This window comes from Bacillus rossius, chromosome 3 (assembly GCF_032445375.1).
Source record: "Bacillus rossius redtenbacheri isolate Brsri chromosome 3, Brsri_v3, whole genome shotgun sequence".
NCBI lineage: Eukaryota > Metazoa > Arthropoda > Insecta > Phasmatodea > Bacillidae > Bacillus > Bacillus rossius.
The window spans coordinates 23,937,262-23,958,668 of record NC_086332.1 but is presented as its reverse complement, the minus strand read 5'-3'; the positions used below and the strand labels follow the sequence as shown (position 1 = coordinate 23,958,668).

At 34.6% G+C, this 21,407-nt stretch overlaps 1 protein-coding gene across 5 annotated transcripts in view; it reads left to right on the top strand.

The window, feature by feature from the left end:
• The window catches only part of LOC134530367 (serine/threonine-protein kinase RIO1), a 42,167-nt gene that overhangs the window by 9,101 nt on the left and 11,659 nt on the right, over positions 1-21,407 (top strand). For 2 of the 5 annotated variants that reach the window (XM_063365126.1, XM_063365127.1), the window contains exons 5-11: positions 894-1,080; positions 4,085-4,203; positions 4,887-4,990; positions 11,347-11,558; positions 12,757-13,017; positions 18,104-18,254; positions 18,340-18,492. In XM_063365126.1, the coding sequence (XP_063221196.1) occupies positions 894-1,080; positions 4,085-4,203; positions 4,887-4,990; positions 11,347-11,558; positions 12,757-13,017; positions 18,104-18,208 (988 nt within the window). In that variant the 3' untranslated portion in view covers positions 18,209-18,254; positions 18,340-18,492. Of the gene's footprint in view, positions 1-893; positions 1,081-4,084; positions 4,204-4,886; positions 4,991-11,346; positions 11,559-12,756; positions 13,018-18,103; positions 18,255-18,339; positions 18,493-21,407 lie in introns of those variants that run through there. The other 3 variants (XM_063365124.1, XM_063365128.1, XM_063365125.1) reach the window with 2 other exon arrangements.

The window sequence follows — 21,407 nt, the reverse complement described above, 5'->3', positions numbered from 1 at the left end:
AGAGATAAGATAAAGAAGGTGCCCGGTCAGCAAGTGTGTTTGTGGGAGAGGGAGACAGATATAAGAGAGCGAGCCCTGCAGCAAGCGGAAGTGGTCAAGGTCAACATTTACCGTTACTCTCGCTGGCTGACTAACGATGCAGCTGGTCGCCCGTCTCTCTCACACACACACACACACATACACACACGCGCGCGCACGCACGGCGGATGCTCACTGCTCAATAGTCACAAAGTAGTGTTCAAGGCCGGTGGAGCTGCTTGCTGTGTGCGAGAAGGATTATAAGCTAACTTTAATTACACACATTGTAGTTGCGTGGCATTTGCAGAAAGTGGTTGTGAATTGTTTCTATTTAATTCATGTCATTATTTTACCAAAATGGATACCAGTGGAAGTGTAGGTCAAACAATCAGCAGTGACAATGAACCTTCAAGCAGCTACCCAAACACAATTTAGTTAATAAGCACTTTATTTCCAAGATTAATATGCACTCTATTTTTTAGGTTAATGTTTAACTTTCATATCAGTGCGGTATAGTAAATAAATAAAAACAGTTCAGGTTTGTCAATGCAAACTTAAGTACGACTATTTTATGTTCAAAATTTATTTCATTAACTGATTTTGATGCCCGACCGAGATTGCCCGAGCCCGAAAATTTTGGACAATTACCCGCCCGAGCCCGCCCGAAGTCAAATTTCTCTGCCCGACCATGCCTACCTACCACCCATGGCCTTATGCCGTCGGTAGGCATGTAACAAATTGATAAATAAATAAATAAATAAATTTTGGTTCGTTGAAGAATAAAAGTATTGGCACAGCCCTAGCTGTTATCGAGCTGTCGTGCGGAGATGTGCGTGCCTACGTCGGGAGTGCGAGCGGTGCTGGATGGTTGGCAGGTTCCGGAGGGGCTACTGCCGCCACAACCCGCGGAAGATGGTGCGCACGTGGGCGGAGAAGGAGATGCGCAACCTGGTGCGCATGTTCGCCGCCGGCCTGCCTGTGCCGGAGCCGGTGTTGCTGCGCAGCCACGTGCTGCTCATGGGCTTCATCGGCAAGGACGGCTGGCCTGCGCCCAAGCTGAAGGTTGGTTGGTCTGTCCGCTGCTGCACGCTACCTATTCATCCAACTGCACGAGGAACCCATGTTGTTCTTTCCAAGACATCAAGAACAAATGCAAAATGTATAATTAAATGGGGAGATAAGGTATTTTATCTATACTTAAATAATTTAGTTATGATAACGTAAACAGCAATACTTTTCATTAGTAATTTGATTGAATCCACTTTTCCTCAAACCCAATTCTTGAATTTTTTTTTTTTAAAAGACCGTCCTGAATCCGAATCTAGCTCTCAAGGGTCCGGTATCAAATCATAATGTTTGCGTGAAAAAACAATTATTTTGAGTTTCTAAGTAGCATTCAACCTATAAATTTTGATTTTTAAAATACTTAAACCATACATATTTGTATGTTTAGGATGGAAAGAAAAATTTTTTTTAACAAAAATTTTACCTGAAGGTTTAAACAAACATTCCCATATCATTATAGCTGGTGGTAAATACAAAATTTCTTTGATAGCTTCTGTAGAGATAAATTATGCAGCTTGTACAAATACTAATTATTTAGTGGGATTTGATTGGGGCTATCTTATATGATTTACATGTAATTGTTAGATGGAAGGCAATTTTTATGGGCTGTGAGGAAATCTGCATAGGCGTGCAGCAAAACATTTATCTGTAACTTGCTTTATTTTAGCAACCACCACGAATGTCCCTAGCATGTTGTTAATGCAGTCGAGTAAATGTTTTTTTGGTTCAGCAATATAATAAACACAATTTGTGTTAATTTCATCTGGAATCTTAAACCATTATTTACTTTTTTTATACTTATATTTTTGAGTCACAATGTCTGTTTTGTCATATATTCATACAGAAAGGAAGCTGCTACTGTGTCACATGATGTTGGATCGATTGTAACTATCGATTTATATGCAGTTGCATGTATGATGTTTATATTTAATGGCCACCGCAGTGGAATGTCCGTATTTTGTGGTGTAATCCATGGTGGTCAATGTTTATTTAGGTATTTATTGTTTTTCCACCTCTGGTGTGTGTGACCACAATATGTGAAGAAATGAATATAAATATAACATTTTTTAATCATTCACACATGATTTTTCTATTACTATTTATGAGACAGCAGTGAAAAAACTTTGAATACTTTTTGCATGTTTAAAACATTGCTTATTGCTCATGATTTTGAATAAGAAGTCTCATTAAAACATCAAAAAAAAGGTATTTTTACATAACAAATGACAACCTCAACAGTGAATGTAGGTATACAACAAACTCATGAGGTATTCTATGTAAAATATTCGTAAGGAAACCAATACGTATTTGTTATTTCTAAGTGTTAGTATTCGAGTTTGAATCAAATACAAATAGTTTATTATTCGTATTTGTATTCAAAAATTTGAATATTCGTACAGATCTAGTTGTTTTGTATAAAATATATTTGTCATTCAAATAACACATGAGGGAAGGTTGGTTTTTTTTATATATATATTTGTTCTGCATGTCAATTTATAAATTATTTTAGAACACTGGCAGGGTTTCAAGTGTCAGGGAAAATAGGAGAAACCTGAAATTGTCAGGGAAATATACATATGTTATAAGTTATATCATGGAATTTAAATTAAATGGTAAAATAAAGGCTCTTACTTACTGTATTGTATTTCATTTCAATTTTTCTTTTTTGTAATGCTTGTGTGCAATGTATTTTTTTTTCAGCATGTTTTTTTCTTTCTTCTTCTTCTTCTTCTTCTTCTTCTTCTTCTTCTTCCTGTATTCCGGCTGTAGTGGTACCTGGGTGTGTCTTGAAAGAAACAACACGTTGTGCATGGTTTCCAGGATTACTGTATAGACAGTTTTGTGATGACATTATAGAATATATTTGTATGTTGCAACTATTTCAATGTTAGCAAGTTGTAGAGAAATCTATTTTGGTGGTTTTAAATGGAAATATTAAATGTTATAGTCAATGACATACAGTAGAACCCTGTTATAATGTTCCTGCTTATAATGTTTTCCTGCTTATAACACCATATTTTTTAAGACTATGACATTTTCTCCATAAGGACAGTGTATTTATTTCCTGCTTATAATTATTCCCGAATATTACATTTCCTGTTTATAATGTTTGCTTTCTAAAACTCAATAAATGCAAAAAAAAATTGTTTAAACTATTCCAACCCTTATCCGTCTGTGAAGTTTAACATTTTAAAAGGTTTATGTTACACTTAATGTGTGTTTTTGTTTATAATCACTTTTACACCATAGATGTAGATTGTTTAAATAGGGTTGTATGTAAAAACAAAATTTAAGTGTGCCAAAACAGTAGTGCTACACGTTAGTGCTGGCTAATGCTGTGTATTCTATATTTCAAAGGTACATAACGTTTGCAGTTAAGTGTCTGTTGGCACCCTTATCTTGAACAAAAAAATCTTCAGTCCCTTGCTATTCTAGTGTGTTTTCAGTTTTACGTACGTAGTCCTACAATATTTTAATTCACCAACTATTCCACGATGGCAAAAAATAAAAAATCAAAGTTTTTTTTATTGTTGATTAAGAGTTTAATTTATTTCGTTTGCAGGTAGAAATCCCAAAGTTCCAAATTTTCAAGTGGTGGAGGAATTGGAAATAGGCATTCCCACTCTAAAAATAATCTGGAATCATGAAAACAATTTTACAGAAATGTGTCAGTGTCTCTTTAAAGACAAATAAAATAGAAACTGGAAGCATGACGAAGTTGAAAACATGTTGGCTTGGTTAAGCAAATTGAGCATAGAGTGTACCCATCATTAAATTTGTTTACATAGCTTGATGAGTCCTTTGGTTAAAAGTTCAAACAATGACAAGTGCTAAATCTATGTATACATAATGGTTTTTCCTTATGCGCATGTTATAACAGGGTTTTACTGTATATATTATGAGAGAACTTCTAGAAGTCAGGTAAAACCAGGAATACCATGACTAATTGAAATCCTGAGCATGAAAATATCATAAATAAAAAGTGTATTTGTGCTTCTAGGATGTGGAGCTGTCATCGTCGAGAGCGTGCCAACTGTACCGCGAGTGTGTCGTCATGATGTGGACCTTGTACAACAAGTGCAGACTGGTCCACGCAGATCTCAGCGAGTTCAACCTGCTGTGAGTCCAATGTCTGCTGTTCTCTGTGGAAAAGATTTTAATCTTGTAAGCAATAATAATTATTAAACCTAGCAGCATTGATAGCACTACAGCACTTGTGGTTTGTAGGAGGTTGTGATATTCAGTCAGTTTGTTAATACAAAGTATTTAGGGGGAAAATACATAGCTGCTAACAGTTGTGAAATTTACTTAATTTATTAACACTGTGTTTACTGGAATTGAACAGCTCTTGATCCTTATTTAGCTTTGAATATTTAAGATCTTTTTCACTGAGGAACAATTTTCAGCTATACTGTTGAATTAAATAACTGATACATTTTTAAGTTGACACATTTACATAGACATTGAAAAAAAAAAAAAACTTTTTTGTGAGATTTGCTAGTTTATGAAAATAGTTTTTTTGGGATAGTTTAAAATTTTTTCCTTGTGTATCAATGTTAAAAATTATTTAATTTAAAATTCACGGTATTTTAAGTGTTAATTTATTGAATCATAATGGTTTTAGAAGAAAAAAAATTACAAACTTTCAATGCCATTATTCCACTGGCCATCATGGCTCCGATGGTGTGCCAACGTCACAGTGGTAGAGTGTGCGTGCAGACACTCGGGCCTGCGTTCCAGCGGGCGCCGGTCAGGCTGAGACACGGCAGTGTGCAGCACCAAGTGTTGGGGATGTTGTCCAGGTACCACAGCGGGCAGGTGTACGTGATAGACGTGTCGCAGTCGGTCGAGCACGACCATCCGCACGCACTGGAGTTCCTGAGGAAGGACTGCACCAACATAACGGGTGAGGGCTTCACGTGAGTTTTGTGGTCACCCGTTGGAAATACTGCCCTTAAACTGGTAATGACTAGGAACAAGATTATGTGGTGAATTCCGAAAAAAACCAAAATAACACCGAAAAGCATTTCAATACACCATGTAACTCCCAAATTCAAGTTAATACACAATAAAGCACTGAATAACTGAAATGCAACAAACTAATTAGCATATTTTATCAAAACACCACTCAGATTACAAAAATTTAATCTTTTAACATATTTAATTCAAAGAATGTATTCTATTTAGCATGGATTTACATACTAACAAAATGTATGTACTAAATAGATTGGAATTTTTTTTTAAAATATTGCAACTGTTATTAGTTACTAATTTTTACATAACAACATTGGTACATTTTCAAAATGCACATATATAATATGGTGATTTATTTGTATTGTTCCCAGTAGTTTGATATTCTTATTGCAAATTGTTATATTGTAAAACTGCATTATATATCTGTCAAATTGACATTGATTTGATAAAGTATCATTGAACAAGTACAGTCAAACCTCTATCTATTGAACTCGCATGTATCGATTGTCCGTGTTTATCGTATACTTTCTACGGTCCCGACAAAATTGCCATACAACTAAGGTTAAAAAAGTCCGCTTGTACCGATGTTCGAATTATCGTTTTGTCCGCATTGATCGTTCAAAATATGTGGTCCCGTCACTATAAATTATAATAGATGATCGTTTAACCATAAAGATTTTGCAGAAATAACCATTTCTTAGAAAGAAACCGTCATAAAAACAGTAATGATAGTATACAGAGTAAATATCACCTTAAATCTGCAGCCAAGTAATGGAGCACGTAAATATGAAGAAAAGACAAATGAACAACAACGTACGAAGAAATATGGATGATGTACCATAACTACAGTACAAACCCAATTGTTATCCTAACATAATTACCATAAAAAGAACTAAAGATACTTTGTCGATACCATAATTACTACAGAAGCACGAAAGCTACCACATTTGCACTCTAGTTACCGTAACAACCGAGATGTCTATTTACCGTGACGGTGATGTATTTATTTATGACATATTAAAATTAAAGAACATTATTGAAAAAAAGGATGTTAAATTTTTATATGTACGTTTGGCACATGTTGCGAAGAAATAATGCGATCTGAAATAATGCAGTACTACTACGAAAACTGAAAAGGGTACTCGTGGATTTTTAGGTTATGGCAGTCTCTCTCGTTTTTCAGTAATATCGGCTGAAAATTAACAAGCGTATCGGAAGTCGGCAGAAATGCCGATTCAATTAAATATTGGCAAAATCGGCTTCTTCAGGACAGCTCTACATTTGATGACATGAGTAAACATATTTCAGACTTCAGGATATTGAAAACGACTTTAATTTCCATGTAGATTTATTGTGCTTATGTTTTTTTTTGCAAGTGTAAATTGAATTAAGTAAAATACTTCCATTTTTATTTATTTTTCAACTGATTTAACTTTAATGACAAGTAACTGACATATTTCTGACACTAATTTTGAGGTTAAATATTACTTATTTTTTAAAAATTCTTAAGAGTGAAGTCCACATCTATTGAATGTCCGCATCTACTGAATTTTTTTGTTGGTCCCCTGAAAAACGATAGATAGAGGTTTGACTGTAATGTTTTTTTTTTTTTTTTTTTTTTGAAAATAGTGATATTTTTATGAATAGAGTTAATAAAAACAATAACAGAAATCTCCTGTTTTAAAAACTAAATTAGTAGGCCTGTGCGAATATTCAAATTTTTGGATATGAATACAAATAATAAACTATTTGTATTTGATTCGTCCTCGAATACTAACACTTCGAAATAACGAATATTCGTTTGCTTACGAATACTTGACATAGTATACCGTTAGTTTGACATATACTGATGTTTGCTATTCAACTTCTTCCAATCTGTGTTATTCTGTTAAGGATAGGACGATGATAGGAAAAGTAGGAAACGAATGGGAGTGTTTCAAGTTTAATGTGCCTTGAAAAAGTCAAGTCGATGGTTGTTCCAATTGAGTGGAAGAGAGATAGATGCGGCGCAAGCGTACAATGAGCGTAACGGGACACAGCGTAATGGGACAATGTGCGTAACGGGACACTTTTTCGTGCGTGCAGCCGGCATTCATCGATTTATTAGACGTCACGTCAAAAGATTCTCTTATTTGTAAAATATATTGAAATAGATTTCACTGTTATTTTGCAGTTCGTGATAATTTTGACTTAACGTAACCAACCTCACACTTTAGTAGTATTTGTCTAATTTTCAAAAGTTGTTACATGTCATGAAAAAAAATTTTTTAGCGAGATTCTAGTTCTCATTCTTACCATTTTAATTCAACATTTATGTTTGTTAATAATTTTATATTTATTATCATATTCATTTTGAACCCAAAAACTGATACGTATTTGACAGGCCTATAAATTAGCTTTATAGTAAAACCATAACATCTGTTTTTATTTATTTATTTAAATTGTTGCATGACAGCCTACTGAAAGACCTAAGTGGTAGTCATCATACATATGTATATACAAACAAAAACTTACATAGATACAATTAATCAATGACAAATACTAAAATAATCTAAAAAGAACTTCACAAAGAATTAAGACCAAAAAAAAGACAGACCAAAAAACACAACAAAAACATGATAATGTAGATTAAAATTTTAAAGCAAGAGACACAATCTACTGAAATATAGTACAATAACAAGTGATTACCGTATTTACTCACATATAGGTCGCGGCAATTTTACCAGATTTGATGGGAGAAAAATGAAGTGCGACCTATATGTGAAGAAAATTTTTGAGGAATTTTTAAGGAATTTTTTTGCAATACAGTAGAATCCCGCCGATGCGCCCCCCCTCTGATGCGTCCATTCCGTTTATACAACCGTTTTTTGAGAATCCGTGAAAAATTTGAGCAGAAAAAGTCGAAAATTTGAGTAAAATCGGCTGAAAAACAAGTCTGTTACACTTTGTTGGGCGCTATGTGTTCACGTTTATCTTGGTGAGAGCTGTACTGTAAGCAGGCAGGCATACAAAAGACGGCTAAAAATAGATACCACCCCTCTAGACTGTCCACGCGGCAGTGTCTAGCTGAGCTCGGCGCGTCCACAATCGCACGAAAAGCCGTCTCAGCTGTCATGTTATCTTACCCGCCCGCACGAAAAGCCACTGTGGTAGCTTCTGCGAGAGCTAAGAAACTCGTCCGGCCAGGCTGGCGGTAGCGGCGGCTTGATTCCAACTAACATTTCAACACATTCCCTCCCTTATTTCAACCTTCTGCGTAAGAAATTGTCAGCATCCTCCTTCCCTTTCACACCGTGTGCGGCAAAAGCCAGGTTGTATAGTCCATTCTCGGTAAAATAAATATTTTTATGGGCTTATACGACTGTCCTTCACCGTTAATAAATACTTTATAAGTTTAAGTTATTATGATACAATTTGTTTATTAGTCGCCCAGCAGTTTCTGCTGAAAAATCACTAATACCTTGAATTTTATTGAATAGAAAAATTTAGCAGGGCCATAAATATATTTATTTTACTGCATAGTTACTTTTCCATCTGCATTCGAACGTGTTTTTTTCTTTTTTTTTTTTTACGCTGTGAAGGGTCGTGGAAAAGATAATTGCTTGAGCTGTCAAAACAAACATCGCTGACGGCAAGGACGGGAGCGCATCCTGTCTGTCTGTCGCTGTGATTATCTACTCCAAAAACATGTCACAGTATTTCAGGATAGCATTGTTCTTATATCTTTCGTTTATAGCCGAATGTTTTCTACCTGATCCACACAAGTTCCTTCGCCATGTTTTGAACAGAAATAACAACCAGCCGGCTAGCATAGCCGAACTCGCATGACGTGAATTCACTTAGCGTGAGTATTTATCGGAACCCATAACGAAAACTGCTGTTGATATAAAAAATCATAACAGGCCTTTTTTATTCCTAATTAAATTTACTACAACTTTTATTCTGTGCATTTTTCTATACAAAGCACTGTTTTCGAGTTATAGTCTACAATTAAGACATTTTAAGAAGTCAGGAATCTAACTTGACTTCAATTTTCTATATTCGGTTATTACGAGTACTTGTTGTTACAACAATTTATCACGCCATTATCAGCTCTCCTAGTAGCGGAGTTTTACAGTACCCGTTAACTCATTCGTGCACGGCGCGCCAGCCGTTCGCGTCATTAAATTACCGGTGCGACCTATATAGGGGGAATCTTAAATACCAAATTCAAGACTTAAAATTATGGGTGCGACCTATATGCGAGTAAATACGGTATATATCTTGTCTCTAGTAATGACAGAAAGGGTTCACGCTCTGCTCTCTGGTGTACAATAAGTATATTTATGAGTACCAGTATGAATACTTCAACCAAGTGAACAAAGAAAGATTTGTTCACATGATCTTTTAACTATAAATAAAGTAAAAAAATACACATAGACTGTGTCATGCATGTAACATGTCTTGAAATTAACAGTTCTCAAAAGTAGTAGCATTGTTCGAGTGTATCGTTCTGTCACTGTTCTCTCAACGTTGTTTTCAAACCACTTCATGTGGTTGTCAAAGTTCGTAAAAAAACATAATTAGATGTTTTCTAAGTGACAGTTGAGAAATGGGCACCACTGGCACTAGATTTGAAAATTGTCATATTTGAGGCAGGTTACATGACAAACTTTATAACTATCTTAGAGACCAGATGCTATTGTTGGGCCAAGTTGTTATCACCTGCAGCAGATACAGTAAAACTCCATTGTTATGAACCCTGGTAATACGTTTCCTGGTAATATGGTCGTAATAAACATTTTTGGCCAATTGACCCCCACTGTAGCACCATACATCAAAATGTGTAATTTTTCGCATCAAGCCTGTGTTCAGCAATCTCTGGCATGAAACTGACATGCTTTCCAACTTCAAAATAAATTTTATTTTTAATAGCAGATATCTTCCGAAAGGAAAGATACATGAGAAAAGCATGTTGAACCACATACTGTAACCAAAGAACGAGCATAAACACGACACACTGTGGGACGCAACTATTATCTTTTAACTAGCACCTAATCCATTGGACACTGATTTCATTAAGAAAATGAATGGAATTTCTATTAAAATTTTAATATATTAGATCCGAGCCGTAACTTCATACCATGACAGAGAGGTCAAGAAGGAAATATTGCCATTACATTGTTTGTTATTGCTACGCAAGCTGAAGAGACGTGGAATTTCAGGAAGGATTGTGGAGGGAAATGCAGAGAAGGACAGACGGCAGATGTGTGTGTGTGGGTTAAAGGGGTAACTCTTTTTTGCACCGTAAAGTGACTTTTCTTTTTCAATCCATGGGAAAAGATAATTGCCCTAGCTGTCAAGATTAACGTCACCAGCTCACCAGTGGCAGTTAATGGACCAAGGGGGTACGGGCGGGCATGCATCTGGGCAGTTTCGGAGTTATGTCTTCTTGAAAAACATGTTGTAGCATGACAGTATAACCTGGTCATTTCTTACGTTTCTTTATAGCCAGATGTTTTCTACCAGATCCATACAAGTTTTCTTCGTTGCGTCTTGAAAGACAGGAAAATTTTTTTTAGGGATCCTGCAACTTCCTAAATTTCGGGGTCCCGCACAGCCCTACTTTTTACTCATTTCTTGCAAATCAGAAGTTTGTGTGTTAAAAAAAGTAGTTAACAAAATAACTCGCTGGTCATCAGTCACTTTTAATGAAATAAAGCTTAAAGGGTAACTAAATTGTAGTACACAAAAAACTGTGGATCGCCAATAACCAATAACTCATTCACCAAATCCAACCAAAAAAGTTACCAAATATGAGTAACATAAAAAATAGGTCTAATAAATCATAAACAAACAATAATCATAACCAAGTAAAAATAAAAAAATTGCAAAAATCCAAGACATAACACCAGAAGCAGAAAGGGTATCGTGATCAAGAGCAAGGACATCGCAGTGGGGTTGGTTACCAGACACTGGGCTGCGAACTGACACAAAGGAAGACATCCTGGCGCTGCGGAACCGTTATCTGTGTGAGGATCAACAACGAGGAGGGGGTGTCTGTACTGCGCTACGTGAAGTACAGTACTTGCAGAGAGAAACACACCACAACATGCTTTAATTGGATTTTCGGCCAGTTTCCTTAAAATTTTAGACTTTTTTTTAACAAAAATTTGTAATGGTTCCTTATAATAGAGATGAGGTCGTAACAATGGGGTTGAGTAGCGACTTGATACTTGCAGTGTATAGGATGCGTTGGCGTTGCCTGTTGACAGGGAAACATACTGCACATTAGCTGTGAGTCCACAGAGTTCTTCAGGCGGAAGGAGGTGGCCACCATGACGGTGAAGGAGCTGTTTGACTTCATCACGGACCCGACGGTGTCGGAGGGCAACATGGAGCAGTACCTGGACAAAGTGTCGGAACGTGCGGCCGCGAGGTCGGCGGAGGAGGCCACGGCCCAGGAGCTGGTCGATGAAGAAGTCTTCAAGAATGCTTTCATCCCCAAGAGGCTGACAGAGGTGAGCTTCAGATTCTGTACTACGCTAGTGTCATTACTGAAAACTTCTACTAACATAAAATAAATACATAGGTACATATGACCCATGGTGTTGCCAAATAATAACACAAATTTTGTAGGTCTGTGCCGATTTATGAATATATAACCATGAGAAAATAGGTATTGAATAGGTATTTTCCGAGGGAGGGATCGTAACTTCGTAAGGACCATATCTCCAGACTTATTTATCTTCCCTCTAATGTCCTTGGACAATACGTCACAGTTTACACGCAGTATTTGTCCTTGTGGGTCTCTTTACAAGCTGTATGCCGTATGACTTGAGACATTGTAATCTCATTGGGGGCCTGCTTGGTCAGGTGGTCAGATCAGTGATTCATCACCAAGGTTATGTGGGTTTGGTTCTTGACGGGGTCGAACCTGGATGTTTTGCAAGTGGGAAACGTGGTGGGTGTTGCAGTGAGCTACCGGGTGCTCTTTTGGCACACATGATTTCCCCTCCCACTTGTTCTGTCATTGCCTTATTTTAATTATAATGGCTCATCTCATTGCCCGTCATCATATGTGACAGTGATACCCGAATTTACTCTTTTCGAGGGCAAGATATAATTTTTGAAACTAATCCAAGGACCAGACACACAGGAATAAACATTCAATTTCGTGCAACAATATTTTAATGATATTTTTTGAAGGATAACTAATAAATTCAATATGTAGCATGTTATGAAGTAACAGAAAAAATTCTCTTAAAAAAATAGTATTTAAAAAACTAAAAAAATTTCTAATCCAAGAATAATTACTATAAAACAATGCTAAACTATTACAATTACTAAATAATATTTTTCAGTGTTTCTGTGAAACATCATGGTTTCCTAACAGTGTCTGCTTACAAGTAATTATCCATAAATGCAAACAGAGATGGCTAATACAAGGCAGTACACCTGATAATATTTCTTTATTGTAAGATTGTTTAGGCAGGCCACACTAAATGATGTCATGTGCCCCCAGTTGGCACCACTGATGTTGACAAGCGTTTGTGCTTAATTCATTCATTAATTTAATTTCAGTGAGATATATTTTCAAATTCACTCATGTTGGGTGCAATTAGTGTACTACTTTGGGTTGTGATGTATCTGAAAGTTTCAGAACGCACTGTAATGGTGAGCTGTGGAGGGACATTCAGATACTGTGTCTTGTGACAGGTAGTGGACGTGGAGAGAGACATCAGGAACGTAAAGTCCGGGCAAGACTGCGAGCTAGTGTACAAGACCATCACGGGCCTGAAGGCAGACCTGTCGGGCCCCCAGACGGTCCCGGAGATCCTGGACGGGACCAGCTCCGCGTCTGGGGATGACAGCTCGTCAGGAGACAGAGCGAGTGACGGCACCGATGATGACGAGGATCCGGGTAGCAAGTTCAGGAACAGCGCGCGTCCGAGGGAGGAATCTCCGGACAGTAAGAAGGTGACTTCTCCCTCCTGCGTCTCTGCTGTTGCAGTGTTCAGTTCTGTTTATGAGCATGTCAGCAGATGTAGTTAAAACATTTTTTGTCTTTTTTCTTTCATTTTTCTGTATTGCTTGGTTTTACTTTCTTCCATGTTTTGAGAGTTAGGCTCTACATAGCTGCTGTTGCATCTTGTTCCATCTGTGATGACTGCATCAGAAATTTTGTTTGGCTTATAGTGCACTAGCTGTGTGGTTTATCATTATTTGTTTGGATTTTGGGTGTTGTTAAATAGTTAAAATTAGGCCCGTGGGAATATTTGAATTTTCAAATATAAGTACAAAAATAAACTATTAGTATTCAATTCGACCTCGAATACTAACACTTTGAAATAGCGAATATTTGTTTCCTTATGAATATTGGACGTAGCATACCTCATGAGTTTATCTTATACCAACGTTCACTGTTGAGGTTAAGACATTTCTGCAGTATAAATACCCTTTTTTGATGTTATAATGGGGCCCAATAATCAAATACATGAACAATAAGTGACGTTTTAAACATGCAAGAAGTATTCAAAGTTTTTTTTCACTACTGTTTTGCCAAACAGTAATGGAAAAATTGTGTGAACGATTCAAAACACGCCACATTTGCCATTTTTAACTTAAAAACAAAATATTATTTGTACTCATTTCGTAACACGCATCAGAATGGAAGAAAAAATAAACATCAACAACCATGGCTTACACCACAAAAAACAGACACACTTTTAAGATGGGCATTAAAAAAGTAATCATCATAGTTTCAATGCCATAAAAATTGATAGTCACAATTAATTTAACACCATGTGATACAGTAGCAGCTTACTTGCTGTATGTATCTATGACAAAACAGATGTTGCGATTCAAAATATACAATAAAGGTAAATAATGGTTTAAGTTTCTAGATGAAATCAGCAAATTGGTTTTTATAATTCATATTGCTGTACTAAAATACAATTTACCTGGTGGCTGTTAACAATGAAAACTTGTGAATATCTAGGGATTTAATATGTAAATATGAGCTCTTTCAATCACTAATTTGGGAATAGAGCATTAAAAAAAATTAATGTTTTTCGTAGAATAGATTGCAATGGATTTCACAGTTTTTTGTGGTTTGCCAAAAATTTTTGGATCAATATGCAGAGTAGCAGGTTGTGGAAAATAAGGCAAATAGGAACTGAAATGAAAGGTACGTTGGTTAGGTTAAGTTAGGTTAGATTAAGTTAGGTTAGGTTAAGTTAGGTTAGATTACCGTATCTGTCCGAAAATAGGCCGACCCCTTCTACAGCACACTCAAAATCAGGGAAAAATAAACTTTAACTAACTAAAATGATTATCAGCAGCATATTACCACAGTAACACTTCAACTAAATTAGTATTTATTGAACTGACAAAATATGTTATTCTTCCGTTTATCTTCACTTTCTTTTGTAGTGGTGCCAACATTGTATACGGCAATGGCTACATTTTCTAAGTTCATAGAAATTGTGACGTAAAAACATATACCGGTACGTTTAATTTTGACGTAAAGAACCCAAAATGGTTTTATGTAAAACGTGTATGAATCAACCATAAAACAGAAAATATTGCAAATATGTTTTATTGTTCTTGTTACTGTTGGTATGTACCGGTATTTGTTTATTCGTGTCGCAACTACAAGTTGCCAATACTAGTGCCATTTTGTTTTTCCTGTGGTAGAAGAGTAAATAAAGCATACTACGGTAAATAACCTTATGGCAAAATTGCTGTTTTTACTACGTGAAACCCCTTATTTACGTTACCGTAATTTACGTTTTCCCGTTATTTGCACTATATTCTTCAGGTCCCGTTTAGTTCCCATATAGTCCAATACAATACTTTCCCGCGAATTACGTCTCAAAAATCGAATCCATCCCGCTATTTACGTCACGTAACAACCATAAACAACCAGAAAATACCGTGGAGCTAGTAGGCAATGAACATTTTAAATCGCAAAATATACATATTTTATAACATGAAAAGTTGCTTTTATTTCTAAACATGTAATAATTTAAGCCTAGGCGTGTAAAAGTACGAGTAATTATAGCAGGAGACAATCTAAAATGCACGAGGGAAAAACGTAAACTCACGAATGTACAAACATGGCTGCTTGTAAGTTCTGATACTGTATTTATGTCACAACTTAGCCGAAATACTGGTATGAGACATAAACTTCACAAGATAAAATGAGCGGAGTCTTGGTAACTGTTTTATACGTCTTTTATAATTTCGGAAGTATTGTACAGTTGACGCATATTTTTTAAACTAACCATTTATTTCTGGGGATCGTAAATAATTATTGGTATCAAGACATCACGATAAATGTAAACTTGAACATGTCACGGCAGCGAGAAAACTGGTGCGTTACCAATAAACTGGTATTAGAACTGGATAAAATTGGTACACGGGAGGTGGAGCTTATATTTTTTCCGCTAAGCTCGCATCTATTGGTTGGTTGCTGATGGCAGGTCATGAGTCTGGGCGGAGCATAGAGTGCGCATGCGCCGCCGCGTCGTTACAGCAGCTGACCGAGTACAATGACCTTTCTCCGCGTACGGCGCGCTGTTGACGGTAAATTTTCATCAATTTGCGGCCTTTTTTTTTTTTTTTTTTTTTTAATTTTTACTGTGAGCAATGTGTATGTAGCCCGTATTTGATATAAACCCTGCCGGTTGCAACTGTATTTATAATTTGGAGAGGCAAATAATCTCCTTGAACAGTCAAAAAAGCAAGCAGAAGAAAATTTCAAATTTTTTTGTTAGGAAGTAATCAGAAAAACATTTTGGCTTTCATTCTTTTTTTTATTTTTGTCATATGTGGTAAATTAATAATTGATTAAATACTAAAGTAAAATTTGTTGTTACGTGTGTTTGTACCTGCATTATAGTATGTGCTATTAAACAAAAGGAAAAAAAATTCTAAATAAGGTAAACTGTACTCCTTTTTATACTTCTCCCTTTATTTACACTTTCCCGCATTTTACACTTTTTTACTTTGTCCCCATGAAAAGTGCAAATAAGGGGTTTTGCTAATTGTTTACTGTAAATACCACATTTTACAAGCAAATAAAATTACCGCAGCCTGTTAAATACAGTTCAAAAATAACCAGACCGAACTTTTAAAAGCTATGTGCTACAAGTGACCACATCTGTGTACTTAACTTAAAATATGATACGTTATTGGGGTTAAGTGTGTTTACTAAATTGCTAAGTTGGAAAAATGACTAATTCCACGTAAGTATGGCATAATTTTAGGTCAATGAATTGTATATCTGATAACATTTTTATGCCATAAGTGATTCTCCTTGAAATGTATGTGTTTAATTATACTATTTTGGCTAGTTCCCCATTATAGGCAGACACTAGATTTCAAGGTTGACAAAACTGGCAAAAAATGTCGGCCTATTTTCGGACCAATACGGTAAGTTAGGTTAGCTGCATAATTAAAAAGCAATTATTTCATAATTTAAATGTTTTAGTTTTAACAAACATTTTCCTTATAATTATTGTAGCTGACTTAACCAACCTTTCACTTTAGTATTATTTGTCTAATTTTCCAGAAGTTGTTACATGAAGAGATTTTTTTTTTTAGTGGGATCTAATTCTCATTCTTACTCTTTGAATTCAATATTCGTATTTGCGAATAATTTGATATTCGTATTCAATTTGAACTAACAAACTGATATTCACACAGGCCTAGTTAAAATGCATCCAGACACATGACTATTTTTCATTATTTCTATCTTAAATGATATTTGTTGTATAAATAATATTCAGCTATAAGGTAAATATTTATTATTACAGTGTGACATTTTATTATTATGAAGTTTAATGTAACTCAAGTGTTAAATGTTGCCAAGATTCTAAAGATTTTTTTTTGTGAACACACTTTATTTAGAAAATAAAGAACATATCTTATTTATTTGTAAGGAATTTGTTAGGTTAGTTTAAAAAAATATGAGGGTAGCTATGGAACCACTTACCTTTCTTTTGGTGTGACTGTGGAGTACTATGTATTGATAGTGAGTGGGGTTGTTGACTGAACTCTACAGCTACACTATAAGAGGTAGGGAAGCGCGGACATGAGATTTATTAGCGACCCTTTCCCTGTTGGCTTAGAGCATCTTTCCCTCCTGTGCTCGTTCTGTGGGGTTGGGGGGTTAGACACACTGCTTGTGAACGTTTACACAGCGGCGTATGAAGGAAACGTAACACACTGTGTCTGTAACACAGCAAACTGATATTTGAACTAAATCAAACCAGTTGAAATTTTATTGAAAAGATTAAAGAAGGAACATTTATAAATGGACAGATCTACATGCAAGAATAGATGACAGTATGTAGATATATAGTAAAAACTGATTCCGCAGTACTGTCATGTAACTGTGTCTCAAGTGAACTTAATGTAATATATGACAAAACTTATCTCTAATCTGCTTGAGGTGCCTAGGGTATGGCATTTTATTGTGTGAAACATTAGCATGACACTTATGTCTGTTGTTACAAATTTCTTTTTGGATACAGATCAATGTGTTGTTCCAGCTGGTCTCCAAAATAAGCTTATAAAATAGGCAATACTGAAGTTTATTTCTGTTCCACCTTAGCATTTGGGCACACGTCAAAATATACATAGAACAAAGGTAGTATGTATAAGATTTAATAAATCAACACACTAACCTCATCAACAGTAATAAAAGTTATATCGTACTGAACCAAGTAAGCTATCAATAATTTCTTTAAACATACCTGACATGACTCAATCTAGCTAACCTAAAATGATTGAATCATTTACCCTTGAAGGGTTGTGTTAATAACTACAGACACCTTGTTAAGTTAGTCTCGTTTCTTACTCCTTTAGTAGTACTATGAAGAGCCTACATAAGAGAAAATATAATTTTTAACTTTTGTTAGGGAAATTGGGCTTAATTATTTAGGATCTTAAGTCTTGTGGTGATTTGGGTGCTCCATTCTTTTGTGATTTGTCTCCATGCCAATAGAGATAAAAATGTCAATGTATAATTTAAATGCTGGCAATGCTTTTGTTACAGAAAAGGAAGAAGGCAGTGAAGGAGCAGCAGGCAGAGAAACGGAAAACAAAAGTTAAGAAACATGTTAAGAAGAGGAAGGAGAAGATACTAAAGAAGAACAAATAATAGTGTCTTTTCTAAAATGAAGAGTAAGCTTATTATTTATCTGCAGGTATGAGAGTGTTTAAAAGTTGTTTTACGAATATATATTTTTAAATTGTATATTTAATATTAACTTTTTTTTATTACCTTTTTAGGTTATTCGGGTGATCTTTACATACTCGCAGCATGATGACTGCCTTGATGGATTCTCCAATGGTAAATGCAGTTATCTGTATTCGTTAGGCCGGTGCAAATATTCAAAAGTTCAAGTACCAACACATCTAAAATAAATACATAATCATAAATGATTATTTGTATTCAATTTGATTTCAAATACTTATAAATAATTCAAAATAATCATTGTTAGGTTGGTTGTATTCTAAGTATAGTAAAACTTATTTATTTATTGTTGTTTTGTGATTTGTCTGCCAACAGTAGAAATACGTTTAGTAAAGAACTAAACCTATGACTAATATTACGAAGTAAAATTCAACATTCAGCTTATTACAATTTACACAGTATGTAGTACAATGTCAGGAGTCAAGAAAAGGGACTTGGTTATCTTGTTTGTTGAAGTTCGTAACTATTTTGAAAACATCATTATTATTTTTGTTTTCCAAAGTACATACATAGTAAGGAGTGAAGACGAGACGACAATTAAACTGTGGTACTCCAAGCCCTGTATTTCAAGAAGTATGTATTTACAGTTAAGCCTTGAACTATCAATTGCAAACAAAAAGATAACCTAGAAGGAATCTACATTCAGGAAGCAAAGCTAAAAAAGGTTGAGCATTTTATCTTTGTAGGGATGGATCAATCAAATCCTCAAAATAATACAATAAAATCCTTAGTATTTGAAGCATTAAATATTTGAGGGAAAAGATTGGAAGAAAAAATTTAGAGGAAATAAAGTAGGTAAATTAAAAAGTTTGACACTGATAACTTCTGAAGTTTATTAGATCAATTTTTTCTTATACCTCTCCTGTTAACATTCCCCAAGATATTGTACTGTTAACGTGTATTTATATGAATAAAATTGCAATACGTATTGATTCTTGAAACTTAGTTTATTAAACAACCTTTTAAAAGGTAGAATGTTTCAACACTGTAGTTAATATTTTTCATGTATTATACATTATTTTATTTTTGATACTTGACTCCTAGAATCGAGAGATATATTGGAGGTACTCTCTGGGATTCGAAGTCAAGATTCAGATTGAAGAAAATGTTGATTTAGCCCATTATTATATTTTGGTCTTATAAATTTACACAGTTTATTTTTAATGTTTTCTGTTTTAACACTTTTGGAATTATTAATATTTTCCGAATTCACTGATCCACATTTCTAATTTAGATTGAACTGAAGTTAGCCTATATAAAGAGTTAATACAGGATCAACATTGGTGGTGTAGAATATCATATATGTATTTAATAAGTGATTGGGTTCTGAGTGAATTGTAAATTAAGTAGTTAACATGAAGATGAAAATACAATAATTTAGTGACATATATTATCTGAGACCATTAATGAAAGACGTCTTGGACATTTGAATGTCATATATCTTATATTAAACAGAAGAGGATGTAGCTTTCTTGTGCAAGTTATAATTGAGGATTTTCCTTTGTTAAGACTAACCAAATATTGATTAGCTTTTTATATTTTTCAATAATATAAGACTATAAGTGAGCAAACTTGTAAGGAAGTGATTTTTATAAATATTTTCAAATCATCAGCAAATAATAGACAAGTGACATTATTGAGAACCAATGTTATATCATTAATAAAAATATTGAATAAGAGTGGGGACAACGTACCACCTTGAGGTACCCCAGAACGAGCAATATGGAAAAAAGAATTACAGTTGTTTAGTGGTACAAAAATATATCTGTCTTTAAGGTAACTAGAGAACTATTGAATATACGTGTTACAAAATACAATTAATTTAGATAGCTTTTTAAGTAATATTGCATGGTTGACTGTATCAAAAGCTTTAGCTAGATCAAAACAACAAGCATGTGCCTACCCCTATTGGTAACTTAATTACTAATTGGGTTATGACAATTAAGTAAATTTGTTGTCTATTTGCGAATTCTAAAACCATGTTGATGTAAGGATAACTTTTTTTTGTGTGGAAAATGGTTTCAACAAAATTTTTTCAAAATTTTTTGCTAATCCATTAAGTTAAGATATAGTTATATAGCTTGAAATAATTAGTTTGCTTCCTTTCTTGTGCAAATTTTTTTTATATATAGTTTTTATCTAAAGGCAGCAATTAATTTTTTTTAGAAAACCAATGTGGATATTATTTAGAGGGTATTTTAGAACACTCTGGAATTAAAGTACCTATTTGAGTTTCTCACAAAAACAAGATGTTAGTTTGTGTACTAATTCACGTACATCAGAGATCACTAAAAAAAGTCTAACCATTGATGTTCTTGAATTTAGTTGTATAGGCCAAGTATAGTCGCCGCACGATAAGTTCATACTTTTAGGAAGCCCTGCTTCAAGCTGGGATCTATTTTCAAGGTGACTATGTATCCTTCCGCCAAATATCAACAATAACATTGCCATGTGGAAAACCATGTGACTACCACATGGCAATGTTTTGGTTGGGTAACTGTCAAATAGGGATGTAATTAATGGATAATAAAATTACACTGCAATTTTTATAATTGGTTAAATGTCAGTAGAAAATGTCATAACACCATGTTTAATAATTCAAATATTAAATATAAAAAAATCTAAGCAAATTTTTATAGTTTAGAGTTTAAACCCAGCGTGGTGCTGTGTCTTCACATAATATCTATAAAAATTGATGTTAAGTTTTACAAAAGAAATTTTGCTGCTTCGAGATTACTTTATCACAAAGTGCTATGGTTGAAAGCATGAAAATTATGTCAGTATCATTTATGAAGAATTTAACTTTAATAAATTATTCAGTATGAGGTAGCTATGTAAACTGTTAGTTTCCTAAAGCCGTGAGTGCCAGGCACATCACTGCCATTACATCGAGAGGTCATTTGTGAATAGAAAATAACAAGTTAGGGTAAATATGTAGTTGGGCGGTATTTGCGAAAAAAAATGTTAAAAATCCGAAAATACCTTTATTGTATGCTCTTCAACTTCCTCTTTTCATTAAAAGCGGCGGAGGTAAGAAATTCCAAATACTTTAGAAGATATCAAATTTTTAAATTTCATCACAATACCAGTGCATTAATGTGGC